Below are 17,836 nucleotides of genomic sequence, written 5' to 3' on the forward strand. Positions count from 1 at the left end.
CGGAGCCAGAGCGAGGGGATGGAGGAAAGGGGCAGGATTCGGGAATTGGTAAGAGGAGAGCGTCCAGTGTTGCTAGGAGACGGCCGGGGACAGGAGGATGGCGGCGGGGTGAGGATCCAGCAGCCGGGTAATGTGTGATGTGATGCCGGTGCTCCAACATTTCAGCATACATTGTCAAAATAGCATACGTTTAAAGTGATATTCTCCTTTTTAGTGGAATTAGTGTCCCCTTGCCCGCTTCGCTCGCTGGGCTGCTGGCTCGGTCCTCGCTTCACCCGGACAACTTTTTACTCTAACTCTATGGGCTTGATTCACAAAACGATGATAACTGGGAGCTAGTCTACTTTAGGGGACCCACCGCAAATCCCCATAGACACTTTCAGCTGGTCTGCAGAAACGGAACAAATGTCCGCTTTCACCTTGTTTAAACCCCCACAAGCCTTATACCCACGGATAGGTAAGCATATCCTGTAACGAACTGTGAGGTTTTCGGTCAAAAAAAAGTTGAAATGGGCTGTGTAGGAGCCGCTGAACGGCCTTAATCTCGGTTCCGTCGGCCATCTTCCTTCTGCTGTGCAGGTCCTTTCTTTCTCCTCATTGGAGGGTTCGTTAGCTGCCGACAGAAGCTGGCACGCCCCCACCCAACAATCCCCTCCAATGAGGAGGAAGAAACGACCTGCAGAGCAGAACAAAGATGGCTGACGGACCCGAAATTGCGGCCGTTCGGCGGCTCCTGTACAGTCAGTTCAAACTTTTTTTTTGACCGAAACCGCAAAATTCGTTAGAGGACATGCTTAGCTACCCAGGGATATAAGGCTTGTGGAGGTTTAAACAAGCAAACGGAAGACATTTGTTCCGTTTTGCAGCCCAGGTGAAAGTGTCTATGGGGATTTGCGGTGGGTCCCCTAAAGTAGACTAGCTCCGATAACTGTTAACACGCCTGTTAGCACGGCTTTTCGCGTGTTTTAGCGTGAAAAAACCGTTTTTGTGAGAAAAACGATTTTCGGGTGCAAAAATTCGTGTGCGCGCGTTAACGCGATTTTTTTCAGAGCCCCTGATGAGTCTGGTTGATGACGAAACGCGTAGGGTGGAGCCAGTACGCGTGACGTCAGCACGCTTGGGAAACCAGCAGCGGTGAGCGAAGGGAAGCCTGAGTAGTGTGGGGAATTTCAAAGTGCGGGACGCCGCCCGGGAGCCAACCACAAGCCTAAGAGGGCCCTATGATCACCGCTAAGATACGCCTAAACTTTTCTTGAAGTTTGTAAGTAGGAGATTGGCGCGAGAAGCGCGGCTGTAAAGTCATTTGCCATAACATACTACGCAATGAAGTGTTTTATTGTGTTTTTATCTGAAGTTTTTTAAGAAGATTAAAATAAGTTTGCATCTGCTAAATGGTGTGGTTTGCTGAGGGACCAAGTGAAGCACAATATTGAGCTTGAGATCCACCTGGTAAACGAGGTGGTTTGAATCTGGTGAGCCTTTTTGATGTCGGTGGTGGTGTCACGAGTGAGGGCACGTTTCACACTTGCACGGGCCGTGTTATAGAAGTGCATTGTAAAGGCAGAATCACGCGATGTGCAGTTTGTTTTTCTCCCTAGGCTATACTGATTGCAAATGAGAGCGCAGTGGAACTTTTGCTACTCTTTTCCAGTGTCAGGATATCCCCACAGCAAACTCACAGGACTAATCTATACAATACAATACAATAACATTTCTATAGCGCTTTTCTCCCATAGGACTCAAAGCGCTTAGGCTCTCTCAGATTCAGTAATTAGTAGGATGAAGTATTCACACAACAAAAGTTACAATTCTGCAAATGCCAAACTGAACAGGTGGGTTTTCAGTCTGGATTTAAACACTGCCAGGGATGGAGCTGTCCTGATCTGTTGAGGTAAGGAGTTCCAAAACGTAGGGGCAGCAAGACAGAAGGCTCTGGGACCAAAAGTTTCCAAGTGGACTCTGGGTATGACTAGATTATTAGAACCTGTGGATCTGAGAATGCGGGGATTGCTATGCAGCTGCAACATATCTTTCATGTATCCAGGGCCCAGATTATTCAGGGATTTAAATGTCAGTAGGCCGATCTTGAATAGGACCCTCCATTCTATAGGTAGCCAGTGAAGGGAGTGCAGGACTGGCGTTATCTGGCAGTGACGAGGTTGGTTGGTTAGCAGTCTGGCAGCAGTATTCTGTATCAGCTGTAGGCGGTACAAGACCTTTTTTGGAAGGCCAGTGTAGAGAGCATTACAGTAGTCCAGTCGGGATGTGATGAAGGCGTGGACTAAGGTTGGCAGATCTTCTGGGGGGATGAGGTGCTTGATTTTTGCAATGTTCTTCAGGTGAAAATAGGATGATTTCACCACAGCAGAGATGTGAGTTCTGAAGTTTAAATCCCCATTAATTAGAACTCCCAGGCTACGCACATGATCAGAGCTGCGTAGATCTGTGCCTCCTATTCCCAGTGATAAAGACTGCAAGTTAAGTTGTTTTGTTATCATGCTCTGCCCTCCAATCAGAAGGACTTCAGTTTTGTCTGCATTTAGTTTCAGCCAGTTGTCATTCATCCATTGCTGTAGTTCACGTAAGTAGGCGTTTATAGTTACAGTTGGGTCTGTCACACCAGGCTTGAAGGAAAGATATAGTTGGGTGTCTTCTGCATAGCAGTGGTATATCAGGCCATGTTTTTGGATTAGTTTTCCAAGCGGTAACATGTGAATTGTGAAAAGCAGGGGAGAGAGGATTGAGCCCTGGGGCACCCCATATTTAAGTGATCTGTAGTAAAGACTCTGGTGACTGTCTATATTTTCTTGCTAAAAGTGGCGCAGCCTGTGATATTACAGGTGCTAACTTTTAGCAAGGCTTTTTGCGCGTTTTAGCCTGCAAAAAATGGTTTCTGCCATAAAACGATTTTCAAGTGCAAAAATTCGCGTACGCACGTTAACGCGATGTTTTTACAAAAATGTGAATTTATCGCACTAATGCGACTGTTAATGCGCAAAAAATGCATGAATTTTTGCGCGCGAAAACCGTTATCCCATACCTCCCAACTTTTAAAGATGAGAAAGAGGGACACTTAAGCCACACCCCCTGTGCGGCCTTAAGCCACACCCTTAATTTTTCAAACATTATTAGACAGTGACCTTCAAACACAGAAATCAACAAAACAGCACATAATACGCCAGCGTTACCTCCAGAACAGCACATGATACGGCAGCGTTACTTCCAGAACAGCACATGATAACGGCAGCGTTACTTCCAGAACAGCACATGATATGGCAGCGTTACTTCCAGAACAGCACATGATATGGCAGCGTTACCTCCAGAACAGCACTTGATATGGCAGCGTTACTTCCAGAACAGCACATGATATGGAAGCGTTACTTCCAGAACAGCACATGATATGATAGCGTTACCACCAGAACAGCACATGGTATGCCAACGTTACTTCCAGAACAGCACATGATATGGCAGCGTTACTTCAAGAACAGCACATGATATGGCAGCGTTACTTCCAGAACAGCACATGATATGGCAGCGTTACTTCCAGAACAGCACATGATATGGCAGCGTTACTTCCAGAACAGCACATGATATGCCAACGTTACTTCCAGAACAGCACATGATATGGCAGCGTTACCACCAGAACAGCACATAATATGGCAGCGTTACCTCCAGAAAAGCACATAATATGGCAGCGTTACCACCAGAACAGCACATAATATGGCAGTGTTACCTCCAGAACAGCACATAATATGGCAGCGTTACCTCCAGAACAGCACATAATGGGCTCTATTCATAAAAAACTTGTGGCGTAAATACTCGTAGAGGTAAAATACCGCAGCGGTATTTTACACTTCTGGGTGGTCATTCAAAAAAATCTTGCCAGCTGCGATGCAAGAGCGGAGATCTCCCGCTGAAGGCTGGCGGTAAATGGTCGGAAGGCATGCGGAAACACTTCAGCCGGCAGAGTCCCTCCGTGCGCTGCTCTCTCTGGGAGGTCTGTCCCATTCACTTGTATGTAATCCGCAAAATCAGAGGAAGCGGTATTTCCCGTTCACATACCGCTTCCTCTAAACTTTATGAATGGCCATTTTGTTACATTTTTCTAGATAAATCTAGAAAAACACTGGAGAAGGCGGAAATTTCTCGCTCAGCTGGGGGATTGTAGATTTTCATGCGGGAACAGCTTTTATGAATGCCCACTTTGCTAAATGGACAGGAAAATCCGCTGTTTTGAGCGGAAAACTTGCGGTAACCTTTTATGAATAGAGCCCAATATGGCAGTGCTACTGCAAAACCACATTTAGGTGTGCATAGATTTTGCCGGGATGATTTGAAAATTGTATTAAAAAAAAAGTTTTCTGCCTCTAGAGCCCATAGTGGCCACCATGGCGATCCCTATGCCACTGCTGCCAGGGAGGGGAGAGAGACTTAAGAGTGCTGGAGAGTGGGGCTTGCTGAGGGTCAGGAAGGGGGTGCAGCAGGGGCTAATGAAGCATGCTCAGGGGGGTTAGGGAAAAGTGAAGACTGGTGTGTAGGGAAGGGTTCTGAGAGAGCCTGGCCTGGGGGGAGATGGGGTGAGTGAGGGCTGACACCAGGAGAGCATAAAGAGCAGGGATCATATATTTTTGGAGGGTTAAAGCTGGGTGGAAATGCAAGAGAGGCATTATCTGGCCACTGACCAGCCACTTAACATTCAAATCTCCCTCTTCTCCATTATCCTCTCTGAGGGGGGGGGGGGGGGGGGGGGGGGACTTGAGCCAAGGAAGTAGCCCATCACATCTCTGCTCTCTCTCCTTCCACCCCCTGTGCTCTCAGCCTCTTACACACACAGGAAACTACAGGCAGCCAGTCAGTGCTGCACTGACTGAGATCTGTGGGCGGGACTGGCTGCAGCGAGGTGTGGAGACTGGGGATTAGATTACACAGAAGTCTGTGAGCTGGATAGCAGTCGGGGGCGGAGCACTCACGGACCTCTGGAGGCGGAGCTATCAAGGAGCTCTGAGATGGTAGCTATGAGGCTCACAGAGCACTGGGAAGGAGGAGGGGAGAGGAGGAGCAGGCTGCACAGTAATGCTGGCTGTAAGAGACAGAGAGAGAAAGTGTCAGGGAGGGAGGAGGAAAGCGGGATTTGACAGGCAGGAGGCGGGGCCCGGGACCAGGGGGTGTAAACCGGGATAATCCCGCCCATTTCGGGACAGTTGTGGCCTATGCTTATCATACGAAATTTTGTACAAAGCACTTTTCACAGCGTGCTAACAGTTAGCACAGTTTTGTGAATCAAGCCCTATGTCCACTTTGATAGTGGACATTGCACACCAGGACCCAGGCTGCTAACTCGGGTTGCATTCCCATTCTTATTCTCCCTATACACCAACAATTGCAGGTCCACAGGGAACTCTGTCAAAGTCATCAAGTTTGCTGATGATACAACAATAGTTGGCCTCATCTCTGGAAATGACGAGCAAGAATACCGCAAGCAGGTTGACAGAATCTGCCTCTGGTGCAGGGAGAATGGCCTAGTCCCCAATACTGCAAAAACAGTGGAGATGATTGTTGACTTTAGAAAACATGCTGTCACCCCACCTCCAATCTGTATCGATGGTACGGAAGTGGAAAGGGTTCCCTGTGCACGCCTTCTGGGCACTACAATCTCCAAGGACTTAACTTGGAAAGCCAACACGTCCTCCACTCAGAGGAAAGCCCAGCAGAGGCTATTCTTCCTACGCCAACTGAAGAAGTTCGGGATGGCCCGGGAGCTTCTGACGAGCTTCTACACAGCCACAATTGAATCTGTCCTCTGCTCCTCCATCCTTGTCTGGTACGCCGGCTCCACTGCCAGCGACAGGCACAAACTACAGCGGGTTATAAGATCAGCAGAGAAAATCATCGGGAAATCACTCCCCTCACTAGACCAACTCTATAACTCCAGACTTTGCTCCAGAGCTCTGAGGATCGTAAATGACCCATCTCACCCAGGCTTCCGCTTCTTCCAGCGGCTCCCGTTGGGCCGGAGATTCCGGTCCATCTACACCAAGACTGAAAGACACAGGAATAGCTTCTTTCCCTCAGCTGTAAACTCTTTGAACTCTATGAACTTTCTTACCTGGCCCATTCGAGTAGCACTCGGTAGCACATGAGGGCACTGCCGCACATCTTACATTCTACATATTTGAAGCTCTAACTTGTGTTAAGGTTTATGGTTAAATCGCTGTATCTGTACTGTTTACTGTATTGTTTTTGTACTGTATTGTATGTCTTATTCCACACCTAGCCCTGTACATGCCAAAACCAATTCCGGGTACGACCTAGTCGTGCTTGGCGAAATAAATGATTCTGATTCTGCAAGGTTAGTGCTGCTGATGGGCATTATGGGGTTAATTTATGACCTGCATGACTTTGCACATGCTCAGTAGCATTTGCATGCTATTTTGTCGGGTATGCTGAAATGCCTCTCATGGTCCCCAGAAGGGAACAGTCTGGTATTATGTACTGTGAGAACTCCATGCACCTCTGTTTGTTGTGAAGGGTGGGTGCAGGTTTGCTTCATAAAATGCCCAACATTAGTCATTAGAACATCTTAAAGCGGTATTGTCACCATAAAAATCTAATTTCAACAGCAGCTGGTCTGAGTGTATTAACCACCTTAGCGGTATGGACGAGCTAAGCTCGTCCATTACTGCCAGAGGGTGCCGCTCAGGCCCTGCTGGGCCGATTTTGATGAAATAAAGTGCAGCACACGCAGCCGGCACTTTGCCAGCCGCGTGTGCTGCCTGATCGCCGCCGCTCTGCGGCGATCCGCCGCGAGCAGCGGCGAAAGAGGGTCCCCCCAGCCGCCTGAGCCCTGCGCAGCCGGAACAGATAGTTCCGGCCAGCGCTAAGGGCTGGATCGGAGGCGGCCGACGTCAGGACGTCGGCTGACGTCCATGACGTCACTCCGCTCGTCACGCCATGGCGACGAAGTAAGCAAAACACGGAAGGCCGCTCATTGCGGCCTTCCGTGTTACTTTTGGCCACCGGAGGCGATCAGAAGAACGCCTCCGGAGCGCCCTCTAGTGGGCTTTCATGCACTTTCAGTTGGCTGCATGAAATAGTTTTTTTTTAATTTAAAAAAAACCCTCCCGCAGCCGCCCTGGCGATCTTAATAGAACGCCAGGGTGGTTAAGTGATAAAGATGCTAATCCTGCATTCAAAACTTGCAAAACTTTTTCTGCTGTTATGGTTTGGAGTTATCACATACCTTAGGAGCACTGGCCCTTTAATTGCCATTGCCAAACAGTTGCATGCTGGGGGTTCTTTTTATCTATAACTAGCTGATTGCCCGGCGTTGCCCGGGTATGTATTTGGCTGGTGTTGGCTCCGCCTACTTTTTCTATCCCTAACACACAATTACTCACTGACCAAGTTTGTGAGCTTTGCGGTCTTTGGTATCAATATTCTGCATTGAAATGAAACAAATCTGATGGCTGTGTGTGGCTCCACACCCTTTTCTGAATTTGAACCCCAGTCACCCAATAACCAACTGTACCAGGTTTGAGGCCTGTGCCATTAACAGTTCAAGAATGGTAGCAATTAAATATTCCCCTTGAAAAGTAACAGGTGAAGTTTGATTCACTTTTGTAGGCTCCACCCACTTTTCTGAATATTAATCCCAGTCATCCAGTGACCAACTGTGCAAAGTTTAAAAACCCTGCCATTAACGGAATGGCTATACTTTACATTTTCGTAGTGACATTTGTATTTGTCTCCACCCACTGATGACCCGGTGTTGCCCGGGTATGTATTTGACTTGTGTTGGCTCCGGCCACTTTCTAACCCTAACACACAAACACTCAATGACCAAGTTTGTGAGCTTTTGGGCCCTTAGCATCAATAATTTGTATATTCCCATAGAAATTAAATAAATCAGATAGGCTGTTTGTGGCTCCACCCCTCTCCAGCATTTGAACCCCAGTCACCCAATGACCAACTGTAGCAGGTTTGAGGCATCTGCTATTAACAGTGTAAAAATGGCAGCAATTTACATATTGCACTTGAAAATCAACAGGTGAATTTTGATTGGCTAATATAGGCTCAACCCACTTCCCTGAATATTAATCTCAGTCACTCAGTGACCATCTGGGCAAAGATTGAAAACCCTGAAATAAACAGTGTAAGAAGGGCTGCAGTTTACACTTTCCCAGTGAAATTTGTTTTTGGCTCTGCCGACTTTTTGTAACCTGGACACAAAGTCACTAATCAATGCCCAAGTTTGTGAGTTTTGGGGTCCTTGGCATCAATAATTTGTATTTTCCCATGAAATGAAACAAATCTGATTCACTGTTTGTGGCTCTGTCCCCTTTTCTGAATTTGAACCTCAGTGACCCAATGACCAACTGTACCAGGTTTGAGGCTTGTGCCATTAACAGTGCAAGAATGGCAGAAATTTTAATATTCTCCTTGAAAAGTGACATGTGATTTTTGATTGGCATTTTTAGGCTCCACCCACTTTTCTGAATATTAATCCCAGTCACCCAGTAACCAGCGATGGTAAGTTTGAGAACCCTGCCATTAACAGTGAAGAAGGGCTGCAGTTTACAATTTCCCAGAAAAATCTGTTTTTAACTCCACCCACTTTTTGTAACCTTGACACACAGTCACTACTCAATGACCAAGTTTGTGAGCTTTTGGGTTCCTGGCATCAAAATTGTGCTAATGGAAGCAGTTTATCCAGCAAAGAAATCTGGCTGTTTTCGGCTCCACCCCTTTACTGAATTTGAACCCCAAACACTTAACGGCCGACTGTAGCAGGTTTGAGGCCTCTGCTATTAACAGTGTGAGAATGGCTGCAGTTTCAATATTCCCCTTGAAAATCAATAGGTGAATGTTGATTGGCTCTTGTAGGCTCCACCTACTTTTCCTAATATTAATCCTAGTCACCCAGTGACCAACTGTGTGAAGTTTGAGAACCCTGCCATTAACAGTGTAAGAAAAGCTGCAGTTTACATTTCCCATGTAAAAAGTTAGTTGTTTTTGGCTCCGCCCACTATTTCTAATGTTGACATACAGTCACTTAATGACCAAATTTATGAGCTTTGGTGTCTTTGGCATCAATAAGTTGCATTTTACCATTGAAATTAAACAAATCTGATTGGCTGTTTTTCGCCCGCTCCCTTTAGAATTAAACCCCAGTCTCGCCGTGACTGACTGTAGCAGATGTTAGGCCTCTGCCATTAAGAGTGCATGAATGGCAGCCATGTAAATATTCCCCTTGAAAATCAAAAGGTGAATTTTGATTGGCTGCTGTAGGTTCCACCCACTTTTCTGAATATTAGTCCCAGTCACCCAGTGGCCAACTGTGTCACGTTTGAGAACCCTGCCAATAACAGAATGGCTGAAATCAATCTAACAAATCTGATTGGCTTTGGGTTTGAGGCCTCTGCCACTAACAGTGTAAGAATGGTAGCAATGTGAATATTCCCCTTGAAAATCAATAGGTACATTTTGATTGGCTGTTTTAGGCTCCACCCACATTTCTGAATATTCATCCCAGTCACCCAGTGGCCAGTTGTGTAAAGTTTGGGAACCCTGCAATGTAAAAAATGAAGTTCTTGGCACCGCCCACTTTTTCTAACCTTGACATACAGTCACTCAATTATCAAGTGTATCAGCTTTGGGGTCCTTGGTATCAATACTTTGTATATTCCCAATGAAAAATAAACAAATCTGGCTGTTTGTGGCTCCGCCCCCTTCCTGAATTTGGACCCTAGTCACCCAGTGACCAACTGTACCAGGTTTGAGGCATCTGCTTTTACCAGTATAAGAGAATGGTAGCAGATGAAATATTCCCTTTGAAAATCAAAAGGTGAATTTTTATTGGCTGTTGTAGGCTCCACCCACCTTCCAAAATCTTAATCTGTCACCCAATGACCAACTGTGCAAAGTTTGAGAACCCTGCCATTAACGGTGTAAGAATGGCTGCAGTTTATATTTTCCCAGTAAAAGTTGTTTTGGCTCTGCCCACTTTTTGTAACTTTGACACACACAGTCACTTAATGACCAAGTTTGTGAGCTTTCAGGTTCCTGGCATCAAAAATGTGTGAATGGAAGCAGTTTATCCACCAAGGAAATCTGATTGGCTGTATGTGGCCCCGCCCCTTTAGTGAATTTGGACCCCCAGTCACCCAATGACCGACTGTAGCAAGTTTGAAGCCTCTGCCATTAAAGTGTAAGAATAGCAGCAGTTTAAATATTCCCTTTGAAAATCAATATGTGAATTTTGATTGGCTGTTGTAGGCTCTACCTATTTTCTTGAATCTTAATCACATCCACCCAGTGACCAACTGTGTCAAGTTTTGAGAACCCTGCGATTAACAGTCTAAGAATGGCTGCAGTTTACATTTTCCCATTTAAAATGAACGGCTAAAATTTGATTGGCTGTTTTATGCTCCGCCCACTTTTCCTGGATTTGTAACCTCGGTCACCAAGTGACGAACTGAGCCAAGTGTGGGGACTCTGGCTTGATTACTGTGAGAATGGCAGCCTTTTACATTTTTTCCATTGACTTGAATGGGTGGAATCTGATTTGCTGTTTGTAGCTCCGCCCAGGTGTGCGGGAGGGCCGCGAGACCCCCAGAACATATCATCCCAGGTAGTAAGGGATCTGTGTACCAAGTTTCGTTCAAATCGGTCAAGCCGTTTTCGCGTGATCGCGGCACGGACACACACACACACACACACACACACACACACACACACACACACACACACACACACACACACACACACACACACACACACACACACACACACACACACACACACACACACACACACACACACACACACACACACACACACACACACACACACACACACACACACACACACACACACACACACACACACACACACACACACACACACACACACACACACACACACACACACACACACACACACACACACACACACACACGTTAGCCCTGCCTCCAGGAAGAGCAAAATTTACGACCAAGTTGGTCGTTGATTTTGCAGGGGGGGTTTGGGGGTAAAGGGACCCCCGTTTAGCGGCGCTATAGCGGTGGTTTAGCAGGGGCACACATGCCCCTGCTAATTATGAGCTCTGAAGCGAGATTTATTCTCGCTTCAGAGTCTCTTTAAGGGCCCGTTTCCACTAGTGTGGAAACCGGGCCGAATTCGGAGTTTCCCGCAGGCTAATCGTGCAGGGAAACTCTCCCATGTGAAACAATGGCGCCGCCAACCGAATTGCTGAACTTAGCGTTTCGGCCGACACTGCCTTCAGATTCCGTACGGGAGGCTGCGAATCACATAGCCGTGCATGGCACAGCTCATGGGATTCGTCGGCTTTCCCGCAGAGCAGGAAGTGCCACCGTGTTTCTCACAGCCGCGCTTCACGTCCAGGTAAAGGTGGCCATACATCTAAAAGGCGGTTCACACGGACGGCAGGCGGCTTCATGTGGCCAGAAGCCAACTCGTCCTGTGACGTCTCGTTCGGGGGCGGTGATCGTTGGGGTCCCGTCGCGCAGCGTTTCTCGTCCCCGCAATGGGGCATGAAGAAGCGGCCGCATGCGACTTCTAGGGCAAGCTGAAACGACGGGGAAAATCGGGATTGGAACGCCGCATTTGCGCAATCGACGTTAGCTGTGCAATGTTAAACGCTCTCATTCTCTTGAATGGGAAAGTTTAGCCGACGATTCCCGGACGCTTAGCGGTAAATGCCGCCAAGGGTCCGTGTGAACCGACCCTAAAGGTGACCATTAACAGTACAATTTTTCACTAAATGCGATCATTCGATGCGATTAGAATGATCGTAAGAAATCTGAAGGCAACTATCGAACGTTCACATTTACTGAATGATTTTTTCTTCAAATGCGATCATATTTTCCAACTTTCAGATCGATTTTATCCTATAAAGCAATCGACCAAAGAATCGTTCACTATCGATTGCCTTCAAAAACGGCCAATCTTCCATACAATTCGATCGTAAAAATTGCATCGAAAGATCGCATTTGGTGGAAAAATTGTACCGTTAATGGGCATCTTATAGACTTGGCAGCCAATCGACCATAAGATTTGATAATGCATGCCTAAGCATGCCCGATTGACAATTTGACAAATTTTGGGCAGAAATCGCATGTATCGATCGAACATGCTGCAAAATCTGAAGCCGATCAGGTGCGTGGCAGTAACTGTGTGCAATAATCACTAATGATGAATGTGTCCTGCTGTCCCCCTCATGTTTTATTCCTCTCCCCTTTCCCTCATGCCCGCATATTATACTTTACTTGTCACGCTGTTTGTGATGAGTGTCCATGCCGTATTTCTGCACTTGCTCCCCATGTGACTACCGGCATATAGCATGTGAAGTGCCTCACATGCTAAAATACCGGCAACCTTGTGGAGGCGCAAATGCAGAAGTTCAATAAGTACAGCGGACAGGTAAAGTAGAACTGCATGGGGGGGGGAGGGTTGGGGCATAAAACTTTAGGGGGACAACAGCCAGGGGCAGCGTGACAAGGCTGATCCCCAAAAGATTCAATGCTTAAATCGTTTGGGAATCGGACTCCAGTTTATGGCCAACAGATGTCTCTGATTGGATTCGATTAGACAGAGTTCCACTCTCAGCCATTTGGCCCGCTGCCTGCGCTGTCACTCAACAATCCTCCAGTCCCCTGCAGCTTCGTTTTAGAGCGATTGGCCATTCGATACCTTAGTACTGAACAGCAAGCAGGTACATTACTTATACAGCATGGGTCTCAGGCTCCTACTCTGGACCGGAATAGAATCAGGATTCCCCGGCCATTACCCGTGGTCACTCACAATGGCAGACTTGCCCTCCATAACAGATTCTCGCCTCCTTGAGGAGGTGACCAACTTGGTGAGTCGTAGTGAAGGCACCATCAGACTTGTCCTCCATAACAGATTCTCGATAAAGGATTTAAAGTTGATTCATTTCACATATACAGCAGGGCCTCAAAGGTCCTCCTGTATTGTTATTTTTGGTCACTACCTCGGAACGTGCATGCCATGCCTGATGCCTTCCTTGGATGTGTGGTGGTGGTAGCCATTTCTTAGGCTCCCACTCCGGACCGGAATCGAACTAGGATTCCCCCGGCCATTACCCGTGGTCACTCGCAATGGCAGACTTGCCCTCCATAAGATTCTCGTTGCAGGTACTGAACAGCAAGCAGAACAAGTATTTAAAAAAATAAATGTAAGCTTTAACAATGGTAGAGAAAGAACCACTGAAAGTTGATAAGGCAGTCAGACATTACCTGACATCACTGAGTGAGGAAGAGCAATCTCGCCATGGTGCGCACCAGTCCAGCATGGCCGTCACTATGCAAACAGCTGTTTGCGGTGCGTTACACAGCGAGTTTGGTGTGTCAGTATGAAGCAGTACTCTAATTACACTCCCTGATTGATGTATACACATGCAAGATGTTTTAAAGCACTTTAGGCCTGCAATTTAGCATTCAATGTGATTTCTGCCCTTAAAACGCTGCTTTGCGTCCAATCCAGATTTTTCCCCGGGACTTTGGGTATGTATCCCACTCCGCCATGCCCCCCTCCAGGTGTTAAACCCCTTGAAACATCTTTTCCATCACTTTTGTGGCCAGCATAATTTTTTTCTATTTTTCAAAGTTTGCTTCCCCATTGAAGTCTATTGCGGTTCGCGACAGTTCGCGCAAACGGAACTTTTGCGGTAAGTTCGCAAACCGGGTTCGTGAACCTAAAATCGGAGGTTCGGGCCATCTCTATAGACGTGTAGCCAGGCCTGCGCAGGCGCAGTAAGCCTGTCGTACAAATTGAAAGTAGCTGGCGGCAGAGGACAGGAGAATCCGTGAGTGACTGTGAGCACCTGGGACAGTTGCAGGGGGCTTGTAGAAGCCCCAGGTGAGTAAAACTGTTTTTTTTCTACCTAGCTTAAAAAGGAACTTAAGTGAAAATAATGTAATAAAAAAGTGCTTCATTTTTACAATTAATTGTGTATAAATTATTTAGTGAGTGTTTGCCCATTGTAAAATATCTCCTCTCCCTGATTAACATTCTGACATTTATCACATGGTGACATTTTTACTGCTGGCAGGTGATGTCAGTGGAAGAAGATGCTGCTTGATTTTTTGGCAGTTGTAAACAGCTGTTATTTCCCACAATGCAAAAAGGCTCCCACAACCATGGTCCTGACATCACACTGTGGGAGGGGTTTCACCACAATATCAGCCACACAGAGCCCTCTGATGATTTGTTGAGAAAAGGAATAGATTTCTTATAGGAAAGGAGGTATCTGCTACTGATTGGGATGAAGCTTAATTCTTGGTTACGGTTTTTCTTTAACCACCTTAGCGGTATGGACGAGCTCAGCTCGTCCATCACCGCCGGTGGCTGCCGCTCAGGCCCTGCTGGGCCGATTTGCTCGCAGTAAAAAGCAGCACACGCAGCCGGCACTTTGCCAGCCGCGTGTGCTGCCTGATCGCCGCCGCAGCGCGGCGATTCGCCGCGTGCAGCGGCGAAAGAGGGTCCCCCCAGCCGCCCGAGCCCTGCGCAGCCGGAACAAACAGTTCCGGCCAGCGCTGAGGGCTGGATCGGAGGCGGCTGACGTCAGGACGTCGGCTGACGTCCATGACGCCACTCCGCTCGTCGCCATGGCGACGAGCAAAACGAAACAAGGTAGGCCGCTCATTGCGGCCTTCCTTGTTACTGCGGATCGCCGGAGGCGATCAGAAATATTGGTTAGGAGCGCCCTCTAGTGGGCTTTCATGCAGCCAACTTTCAGTTGGCTGCATGAAATCGTTTTTTTTTTATTAAAAAAAAACCCCTCCCGCAGCTGCCCTGGCGATCTTAATAGAACGCCAGGGTGGTTAAGTATCCCATTAATACAGCATGAAGAATAATTGCCTCTAAACTGCTTCCTTCACAGATATGGCTACTGCAGTGTACAGTATGGAGCCCGGGAATGTAAACATGAGCAACTGTTTCCCCGCCAGGAGCCTCTTCCGCAGCAATGGAGGTACCGCCTCACCCTAGGGGAAGGAGCTAATAAACCCTATATCTTTCTTGTGATTAAACTGGCGTTTGATTTCTGCACTTAACTGAGAAAAAATGAAATGCATGTAAAATGAGAACTTGTGTATGGTGTACTGTGCCATTAGTACTGATAGAGATTGTCACGGTTCTCACCACAAGAGACAAAGGTAAAGGGGCACATACACTTATCAATTTCCACAAATCTGCCAGAGGTCGTTGCCCTAACATGGCTGCCTGATCGTAATTTTGATCGATTTCAGTATAAAATGTTTGTTTGCTCTAGAGTAGACCATACATGTCAAACTCTGATCTGGCCCCCAGAGCCATCAGATTTCGCCCTCAGGTGGTTTCTTCACTTTGCATTATGTTTGGGCCGCTCTAGACTAGGGATGATCCATGAGATGCAAATTGTTCCAAAATGATGTACATTTTTATGCACGTGTGTTCCGTTTGAAAATGGACCAATCATTTTAAACCCAGGTTTAATAGTTTGGTCCATTTTCAAGCTGCATATATTTGCATACGAATTTTCATACATTTGCATCAACTCAAATAATTTGCATATCTGTGATCATCCCTACTCTAGACCACCAGAGAAGCTATATTGTAGGGTAAACCTTAGATAACCAGGGAAAGCATATGGGGAGGGGGCAGCACTAGATACCAGGGAACTGTATAGGAGAGGGAGGGGGCCACTAGACACCAGGGAACTGTATAGACAAAGGAGAGGGCCACTAGGCACTAGGGAACTGTATAGGGGAGGGAGGGGACCACTAGACACTAGACACCAGGGAACTGTATAGACAAAGGAGGGGGCCACTAGGCACTAGGAAACTGTATAGGGGAGGGAGGGGACCACTAGACACCAGGAAACTGTATAGGGAAAGGAGGGGTCAACTAGACACCAGGGAACTGTATAGACAAAGGAGGGGGCCACTAGGCCCTAGGAAACTGTATAGGGGAGGGAGGGGACCACTAGACACCAGGAAACTGTATAGGGAAAGGAGGGGTCAACTAGACACCAGGGAACTGTATAGACAAAGGAGGGGGCCACTAGGCCCTAGGAAACTGTATAGGGGAGGGAGGGGACCACTAGACACCAGGAAACTGTATAGGGGAGGGTGGATCACTAAACATCAGGGAATTTTATAGCTGAGGGAGGGAGGAACAGGGAACTTTATAGAGGAGGGAGGAGGCATTAGGCACCAGGGAACTTTATAAGGGAGAGAGGTGGCCACTAGACATTAAGGTTGGCCCATGACTTGGTCTCAGAGCTCAATTTCGGCCCACTTTGAATTTGAGATTGTCTACTAATGAACACCCACCCAGGTCTTCCCCATCTTCCACCAATACAATACAAAGTGGTGTACACGTGAGAAGTGGATCGAAAATCATACATGATTCCAAACATTTTTTACAAATAAATAATTGCAAAGTGGGGTGTGCGTAATTATTCAGCCCCCCCATTGAGTCAATACACTGTAGAACCACCTTTTGCTGCAATTACAGCTGCCAGTTGTGAGAAAGCGCGGAAGAGCCGCCGCCATGAGCCAGCGGCGGGCGGCTCTTTCCGCGCACAGTGGCCACACACACGGAGAGGCAGCCGCCTCCTCTCAGCATGAGGCGGCTGTCTCCGTGCAAGGTGGTGCGGAGCGCGGGGAAACCGCCGCGTTGGACGCGGCGGTTAGCGCGCATACCCCCGCTGCGGAGGTACCGCAGAGCGGGGCTGGTGTGGCTGGGACATGTAGTCCCTCTAGATTTACAGTGACGCGCGCGCGCGCACTCAGGCAGGGTTTAAATGACAGCCAGAGGTAGTCAGCTGACCAGGCTGGTCAGCTGACTCTGGCTTCACCTCTCATTGGTCCAGCGCTGTGGGAGGTGCTGGAGAGGGATATGTGTATATATACTGCTGGCTGGTCATTCCTCGGGTGTCTGGCATTGCGATCACATACGTGGGAGCACCCAGATCCATAGTCAGATCCGCAAGTGTGCCGGGACCAGCTGGAGCTGTAATCCTACACTTAGCTAGATTCTGTTGATAGCTAAAGTACTAGTTTGATTGTAATTATCTGTTATGACCTATTGCCTGCTCGACTATCCTCCTGAACTCTGATCTTGTACCTCGATATTTCTGATACTCTGTTGCCGAACCCCGGCTCGTTCCTTGACTCTGCTTCTGTCTCCTGATTTTGTACCTCGATATATCTGATACCCCGTTGCCGAACTCTGCCTGTACCTAGACCCCGCCTCTGCCTTCTGATCTTGTATTTTATCTGTCCGTGTGTGTACGACCTGGTTTGTCCGACCCCGAGAACCGACCTCACTATTGGAGGCGGTTCCCCGTCCTGTCAGTGGCACCTCCTCCTGAGTGTCACTTTCAGACAATCCTTCCTACTGTCAGTCTGACTCCTCCCGTCTTGGAGAGCTCAGGTCTGCGGAAGGAATCTGCGTTGTACTTCTGACTGCGCTGAGGCTTGTCCTCTAAGTGTTACTGTTACACCAAAACACTACACTCTACTCAGGTGAACAGAGGTTAGCTAGTATATCGGATTATCGGTGATACTGCAGATCACTTATAATCTGGTATACGTCTGTATTCCCCGTGATACTGCAGATCACCGGTAATCAGACCTCTCTGTGCTTCACCGATCGTTACAGAACGCCAGACCAAAAAACAGATGGACGCACGCGCGGACCCTCTAAATGTGCTTGCCACTTCGGTGGATAACATCCATCAAGCACTGGGACAGCACAAAGCCTTAATTGATGCCCTAACAGGCTCTGTGCGAACCCTTCAGACGTCAGT

The 17,836-nt window shown here is 47.7% G+C and overlaps 1 protein-coding gene across 3 annotated transcripts in view; it reads left to right on the forward strand.

The window, feature by feature from the left end:
• Positions 1-3: 3 nt before the first annotated feature.
• XRRA1 (X-ray radiation resistance associated 1) overlaps positions 4-17,836 on the forward strand; it is an 83,315-nt gene continuing 65,482 nt past the window's right edge. Inside the window, exons 1-2 of one of the 3 annotated variants that reach the window (XM_068266617.1) lie at positions 4-127; positions 14,924-15,013. In XM_068266617.1, coding sequence (XP_068122718.1) covers positions 19-127; positions 14,924-15,013 — 199 coding nt within the window. In that variant the 5' untranslated portion in view covers positions 4-18. Of the gene's footprint in view, positions 128-671; positions 741-14,923; positions 15,014-17,836 lie in introns of those variants that run through there. The other 2 variants (XM_068266619.1, XM_068266618.1) reach the window with 2 other exon arrangements.

Source organism: Hyperolius riggenbachi, chromosome 2, assembly GCF_040937935.1.
Source record: "Hyperolius riggenbachi isolate aHypRig1 chromosome 2, aHypRig1.pri, whole genome shotgun sequence".
Lineage (NCBI taxonomy): Eukaryota > Metazoa > Chordata > Amphibia > Anura > Hyperoliidae > Hyperolius > Hyperolius riggenbachi.